The 8,123-nt window shown below is 38.3% G+C and overlaps 1 protein-coding gene across 1 annotated transcript in view; it reads left to right on the top strand.

Annotated features, from left to right (window-relative positions):
- Nucleotides 1-210: 210 nt before the first annotated feature.
- Nucleotides 211-8,123, top strand: part of GABRR3 (gamma-aminobutyric acid type A receptor subunit rho3) — a 72,813-nt gene continuing 64,900 nt past the window's right edge. The window contains exon 1 of the mRNA XM_024759235.1: nucleotides 211-316. Coding sequence (XP_024615003.1) covers nucleotides 211-316 — 106 coding nt within the window. The remainder of the gene's footprint in view (nucleotides 317-8,123) is intronic.

The following is an 8,123-nucleotide window of genomic DNA, read 5'->3' as shown; positions in this document are numbered from 1 at the left end:
CATGGTAATTTATAGTCTTCAATATTTCAAGAATTCGTTAACAAAAATAAGACTACACACAGTATTGACAACTAAACAGGTAACTCTGAAATTTTGTAGTAGTTAATTTGTCTTAAAGAAGTATTTACATTTGCAAATTTTCAAATGTTCCATCTGTCCTTCCTGCCTTTGTTTAACACCCTCTTTAAACAATACAAGGTGGCAAAAGTAATGCTATGCCAGTTCAGGCTTAAGAATTTGCTTCCACTTTTGGATCCAAAGAGATCACAAAAGGACCTGAAACCATACAGAGAAGAAGAGGGATCCAAAGACTCAGGTGAGCCGTGTTTCAGTCATCTTCACAAATGGACCAGATTTGTCAGTGAGTCATATTGGAAAATCCAGACCAATTTTGTCTACAGATGCCTGCAGACCAGCTGAGATTACATGGAGAAAATAGTTGCCCATTTGAGCCTGGCCAAACCACAGAACTGTGAGAGATAATAATTAGATTATTGTCTCTAGGTAGGTCACTAAATTTTGGTCACTTTTTATGCATAAATTAAAAAAGAAACATTAAGAAAAGTCATGAAAACAGCCAAGTAAGAAAACAAAAGAGATTTGAAAATGATCAGAGAAAAAAATTATTGATATAGCTGATATGAAAATAAAATCCAATATATATATAATAAATCCCTGAAGAAAAATAAATCAATTAATAGAATTATGGAAATTACAACTTGAGAAATCTATCCAGAAATAAAAATATATTAATCCATATATTAATAAGTCCATTGGAAAATTAAGGGAAACAATCAACTTCAGACTTATTATATTAAAACTATTAAAATTTAAAATAAAGAAAATCCTCTCTGGCCATCCAGACAAAGGGAAGAAAAACAGGTTGGCATCAGAATTTTTTCAATGACAACATATATCCAGACATATTCAGTGGAGTAATATTTCTAGAAACTCAGAGAAAGGAATTTTCGATGGTTTGTAATTATAACATTATTTGTCTCTCTGTCTCTAATCGTTCTCTGTTTTCAATCTATTTTTCATGCTCTCACCAAAACTGAACCTTCAAAAAAATTTTTTATCTTGCTCATCACCTTTCATTGTTACCCATTTATCTATAATAAAGTTCAACCCATCAGCATAACATAAATTGTTTTCCATTGTCTAATCCCTGCTAACATCTTCAGTCTTATCTGTAATACCCTATCTCCTTATCACCTAATCACTTAGAGAATTATGTTTATGTATTATGCTCCCTTATTTTGGAATGAGTGCCTTGTGACTCCTGCTAACTCTCTTTTATGCATTTAATCTTGCATCAGTGCCATCTCTTCTAGAAAGTTATCTTTGATTCTCCACCATTATTACTATGTAGTTGACCAATATTTCCTAGCCACCAGCTGTATACCTTGTACCTACTTCTTTTTTTCTTTTTCTTATTGTAGTATAGTTGATTTACAATATTGTGTTAGCTTCATGTGTACTTCAAAGTGATTCAGTGATATATAGTCTTTTTTATTCTTTTCTATTATACTTTAATACAAAATATTGAATATAGTTCCCTATATTATACACCAAATCCTTGTTGGCTATTTATTTAATTTTTCTTTATTTTATTAAAGTACAGTTGATTTACAATGTGTTAATTTCTGCTGTACAGAAAAATGATTCAATTATACACATATATATTCTTTTTTATATTCTTTTCCATTATGGTTTATTACAGGATATTGAATGTAGTTCTCTGTGCTATACAGTAGGACCTTATTGTTTAGCCATGCTATATATACTAGTTTGCATCTGCTAATATCAAACTCCCAGTCCTTCCCTTCCACAACCCTCCCCCCTTTGGCAACCACAAGTCTGTTCTCTAGGTCTGTGAGTCTGTTTCTGTTTCATAGATATGTTCATTTGTGTTGTATTTTAGATTTCACATGTAAGTGATATATATGCTATTTGTCTTTCTCTTTCTGATTTACTTTTCTTAGTATAATAATCTCTAAGTCCATCCATGTTGCTGCAAATAGAATTACATTATTCTTTTTTAATGGCTGAGTAATATTCCATTATATATATACCACATCTTCTTTATCCATTCACCTGTCAATGGATGTTTAGGTTGTTTCCATGTCTTGGCTATTATAAATAGTGCTGCTATGAACATAGGGATACACGTATCTTTTCGAGTTATATCTTTGTCTGGTTATATGCTGATGAGTGGGATTGATGGATCATATGGTAACTCTATTTTTAGTTTTATGAGGAACTTCCACACTGTTTTCCATAGTGCCTGCACAATTTAGATCCCTACGAACAATGTAAGAGGGTTCCCTTTTCTCCATACCCTCTCCAACATTTGTTATTTGTAGACTTTTTAATGAGAGCCATTCTGACTGGTTGTAGGTGATACCTCACTGTGCTTTTTTTTTTTTTTTTTTTTTTGCAGTACACGGGCCTCTCACTGTTGTGGCCTCTCCCATTGCGGAGCACAGGCTCCGGACACGCAGGCTCAGCGGCCATGGCTCACGGGCCCAGCCGCTCCGCGGCATGTGGGATCTTCCCGGACCGGGGCACGAACCTGTGTCCCCTGCATCGGCAGTCGGACTCTCAACCACTGCGCCACCAGGGAAGCCCCCTCACTGTACTTTTGATTTGCATTTCTTTAATAATTAGCAATGATGAGCATCTTTTCATGTGCCCATTGGCCATCTGTATGTCTTCCTTGGACAAATGTCTATTAAGGTCTTCTGCCCATTTTACAATTGGGTTGTTTGTTTTTTTTTGTTATTGAGTTATATGACCTGTCTGTAGATTTTGGAAAGTAAGCACTTTTTGGTCGCATTATTTGCAAACATTTTCTCCCAGTCCATAGGATGTCTTTTCATTTTGTTTATTGTTTCCTTTGCCATGCAGAAGCTTATAAGTTTGATTAGGTCCCATTTGTTTATTTTTGCTTTTATTTCTATTTCCTTGGGAGACTGACCTAAGAAAACACTGATACGATTTATGTCAGCGAGTGTCTTGTCTATGCTCTCTTCCAGAAGATTTATGGTGTCATGTCTTTTTTTTTCCTTTTATTGCATATATATATATATATATATTACATCTTTATTGGAGTATAATTGCTTTAAAATGGTGTGTTAGTTTCTCCTTTATAACAAAGTGAATCGGTTATAAATATACATATGTTCCCATATCTCTTCGCTTGTGAGTCTCCCTCCCACCCTCCCTATCCCACCCCTCAAGGTGGTCACAAAGTACCGAGCTGATCTCCCTGTGCTATGTGGCTGCTTCCCACTAGCTATCTATTTTACATTTGGTACTCTATATATGTCCATGCGACCCTCTCAGTTTGTCAAGCTTACCCTTCCCCCTCCCCATCCTCAAGTCCATTCTCAAGTAGGTCGGTGTCTTTATTCCCATCTTACCCCTAGGTTCTTCATGACCTTTTTTTTCCCCTTAGATTCCGTATATATGTGTTAGCATACGGTATTTGTTTTTCTCTTTCTGACTTACTTCACTATGTATGACAGACACTAGATCCATCCACCTCACTACAAATAACTCAATCTCTTTTCTTTTTATGGCTGAGTAATATTCCATTGTATATATGTGCCACATCTTCTGGATCATCCTTACTATCATTATTCTGAATTCTTTTTTAGGTAGATTGCCTATTTCCTCTTCATTTGTTAGGTCTGGTGGGTTTTTATCTTGTTCCTTCGTCTGCTGTGTTTTTTTCTGTCTTCTCATTTTGCTTATCTTACTCTGTTTGGGGTCTCCTTTTTACAGGCTGCATGTTCGTAGTTCCCGTTGTTTTTGTTGTCTGTCCCCAGTGGCTAAGGTTGGTTCAGTGGGTTGTGTAGGCTTCCTGGTAGAGGGGACTAGTGCCTGTGTTCTGGTGGATGAGGCTGGATCTTGTCTTTCTGGTGGGCAGGTCCACGTCTGGTGGTGTGTTTTGGGGTGTCTGTGGCCTTATTATGATTTTAGGCAGCCTCTCTGCTAATGGGCGGGGTTGTGTTCCTGTTTTGCTAGTTGTTTTGCATAGGGTTTCCAGCACTGTAGCTTGCCGGTTGTTGAGTGAAGCTGTGTGCTGGTGTTGAGATAGAGATCTCTGGGAGATGTTCGCCGTTTGATATTATGTGGAGCTGGGAGGTCTCTTGTGGACCAGTGTCCTGAAGTTGGCTCTCCCACTTCAGAGTCATAGTACTGACTCCTGTCTGCAGCACAAAGAGCCTTTCATCCAGACGGATCAGAATAAAAGGGAGAAAAAGTAGAAAGAAAGAATTAGTAGAAGTAGAAAGAAAGAAAGAAAAAGAAACAAGGAAAGAAAGAAATAAACCAGGGAGGGAGGGAGGAAGGAATGAAGGAGGGAAGGAAGGAAAAAAAGAAAGAAAGAAAGAAGATAAAGTAAAATAAAATAACGTAAGATAAAATAAAATAAAGTTATTAAAATAAAAAATAATTATTAAGAAAAATAAATTAAAACAAAAAAATGGACAGTTAGAACCCTAGGACAAATGGCGGAAGCAAAGGTATACAGACAAAATCTCACACAGAAACATCCACATACACACTCACAAAAAGAGGAAAAGGGGAAAAAATCATAAATCTTCCTCTCAAAGTCCACCTTCTCAATTTGGGATGATTCATTGTCTATTCATGTTTTCCACAGATGCAGGGTACATCAAGTTGATTGTGGAGTTTTAATCCGCTGCTTCTGAGGCTGCTGGGAGAGATTTCCCTTTCTCTTCTTTGTTTTCACAGCTCCCATGGGCTCAGCTTTGGATTTGGCCCCGCCTCTGCGTGTAGGTCACCCGGTCGCCAGAGGGCATCTATTCTTCACTCAGGCAGGACGGGGTTAAAGGAGCAGCTGATTCCGGGGCTCTGGCTCACTCAGGCTGGGGGGAGGGAGGGGTATAGAGTGCGGGCCGAGCCTGCAGCGGCGGAGGCCGGAGTGACGTTGCACCAGCCTGAGGCGTGCTGTGCGTTCTCCCGGGGAAGTTGTCCTTGGATCACGGGACACTGGCAGTGGCGAGCTGCACAGGCTCCCCGGAAGTGGGGGGTGTGGATAGTGACCTGTGCTCGCACACAGGCTTCTTGGTGGCGGCAGCAGCAGTCTTAGCGTCTCATGCGTGTCTCTGGGGTCCGTACTTTTAGCGGAGCCTCGTGCCTTTAAGCAGCGCTCTTAATCCCCTCTCCTCGTGCCCCAGGAAACAAAGAGGGAAGAAAAAGTCTCTTGCCTCTTCTGCAGGTCCAGACTTTTCCCCGGACTCTTTCCCGGTCCTCTCCCTGCTCTCCGACCGAAGCCCGAGCCTTAGCTCCCAGCCCCCGCCCGCCCCGGCGGGTGAGCAGACAAGCCTCTGGGGCTGGTGAGTCCCGGTTGGCCCTGATCCTTTGTGCGGGAATCTCTCAGCTTTGCCTTCTGCACCCCTGTGGCTGCCCTCTCCTCTGCGGCTCTGTAGCTTTACCCCTCCGCCACCCACAGTCTCCGCCCGCGAAGGGGCTTCCTAGTGTGTGGAAACCTTTCCTTCTTCACAGCTCCCTCCCACTGGTGCAGGTCCCGTCCCTATCCTTTTGTCTCTGTTTATTCTTTTTTCTTTTGCCCTACCCAGGTACATGGGGAGTTTCTTGCCTTTTGGGAGGTCCGAGGTCTTCTGCCAATGTTCAGTAGGTGTTCTGTAGGAGTTGTTCCACGTGTCGATGTATTTCTGGTGTATCTGTAGGGAGGAAGGTGATCTCTGCGTCTTACTCTTCCGCCATCTTCCCCTCGTCCCCTCTTCCCTGCCCTTTTTGAGATTACAAGTGAGACTATCAAAGTCAGGGTACAATTTAGCATTCCAAAAACACCAAAGTGGAAAGAATAGCCAGTGTTTAATGTTTTGAATATCTGGATTCAATTTAAATAGTAAAAATTAAAATTTTGTTTACACCCAAATCAAATGAGGAGAAAAGATGAAACACATTGGTAGGCAATGGCTAACATGAAGATATGTAAGGCAGAAAAGAGCCCCAAATTACAAATGTACCTATTAATTTTATAATCCTGTGAAGCAAATGAGAAGGCTAGATCCTGTGGAAACCCAGAGGGATAAACCTAAGTCCACATCATCACAATGCATTTTATCAGTGACAAATTGTGTACATTTCTGAATATAAAATGTATTCTGTGCATCCAAATCCCTGCCTTGGTTATCTAAAGAAGGATCTAGCCATTTAGAAACAGCTAATCTAAGTATATAACCATGCAAGGGAATAAGACTTGGATTCACAGTTCCCTGGCTTTTATGACATGTCCAACCACATGGGAGTCATTCCAGCACAAATTTTTATTTCTATATCCTAGTCACCAACTCTGCAGAACGTAGATGAAGATTTCACTGCCAAGTCTATGCTAGCCTGAAACATTTTCTCACAGTGACTGCATTGTAATTCAAAAGAAGGAAACAATGTAGAAATTTGAGGAAGATAGGGTTTGTGAATTCAGTTCTGACAAGAATAATATTTGAACAGTAAATATATAGAAGAATTGGGGTATTTTCTACAGAAATGCACATAGAGGTTTTGTGGGGGGGTTGTTTGTTTCTTTTGTTTTTTTTTTGCTTTAAAAAGGGAGGCTATGTTGAGGAAAGCACTTCTGCACACTTCATAAGGAATAGGAAAAGAGAAAATTTGTTTGAGATTAATATTAGACTTAAAAAGTACAAAAAGAGAGGCTGGTAACATTGGCAGTAGTCATTGAGTAAGCACACTGCTGTCATATCACTGAAAGTAGCAGATTATCTACATTTTACATTCTGCCTAGAATACAATAATGAGGTATGGCTAGGGGCAGATGTGGTGAACTCCTTCTTTCTGCCTATCTCCAGAGAAGTAACAATCTAAACAAGAACCAGGTTGAAGACAAAGGCATAGACTGCCTTTAAAAGCTCCATAACCCTATGATTCTTCAGTGTTGGAAAATCTTTTGGATTCTGTGACAGTACAGTAAAGGCTAGAATAAATTCCACCTTTACAGACACAAACTATTAAATACATTGGTTCCATAACTCATTATCCTGGCAAAGAAAATGTAACAAAATTTCTGAAGCTTTGAGTCTCAATTCCACCTCTAAATTACTAAATGACAATGCCTAAACCACTTTATGACCTTGTTCTAAGATTCTCATCTGTAGTGCACTGGATTTTCTAAGGCATATCTGCCCACAGTCTATGAGTCTATGACTCCTCTTTGCTATTTAGTTAACTAGTAGAGTATAACAGTTAAGCACACCAATTCAAATCTTCATTCTACAAATATATAGCTTGTATCCATAAAGGTTCAGAGGATTGAACATAATGTTTATTTAACTATTCAGTTCAGGATTGCTGCCTATTCCATTTGGTAGTTAAATCATTTCAATTTTTTTTCAGATATTTTGACAGCTCCAGAGAAACTCTTGGTACTAAAATGATATGTTCTATCACTTTTCATAGAAAGGATAATGACAATAAAATAAAGCATTGAATTCTCACCCAATCCCAATAAGAAGATGCAGAGATGCCATAAAATATAAATTTTCAAGAAGAGCTCTTAAAGTACAAGAAGAAAAATGTCAAAAACAATTATTCATCTCATTAATCTTCTTTGAGAAATGCAGTTTAGAAGGAAAGGTATTTATATTCTCCCATCTTCAAATCTGTTTGTGGAGATAATATTGAATCTCCCTCAATGCTACCAAAAGATTCCCTGTAGAATAAAGTCAATCTACTGGGTATTATAGGTTAATCAACATTATCATTTTGAACATACTCATTTGCAACTATTATTTTCATAGCTTCTTTCTTCTTCTAAAAGCAATTTCAGTTTAATAGTAGAAAAATTACAGCTTAATTATAGAAAAAAATTGAAAATGTAGAAAAGCAAAAAGAAAACGAATTGCTGTAATCTCACTAATCACTGGAAAATACAGTTAACTTTTGGGGTATTTTTTCTTTCTCCTTTAACCAATGCATGTACCTCTCTTAGTATATTTACATATATATTTGTTTTACATACATTTTTATATATAATTTATTGAAAGTTTTATGTGTATGATTATGCTACTGCTACACATATTTTTCACAAATTATTTGTAATTGAATAA

This window comes from Neophocaena asiaeorientalis, unplaced genomic scaffold (assembly GCF_003031525.2).
Source record: "Neophocaena asiaeorientalis asiaeorientalis breed wild unplaced genomic scaffold, Neophocaena_asiaeorientalis_V1.1 scaffold197, whole genome shotgun sequence".
NCBI classification, from domain to species: Eukaryota; Metazoa; Chordata; class Mammalia; order Artiodactyla; family Phocoenidae; genus Neophocaena; species Neophocaena asiaeorientalis.
Note: the sequence above shows the minus strand (reverse complement) of the source record. Positions and strands in the feature narration are given on the sequence as shown.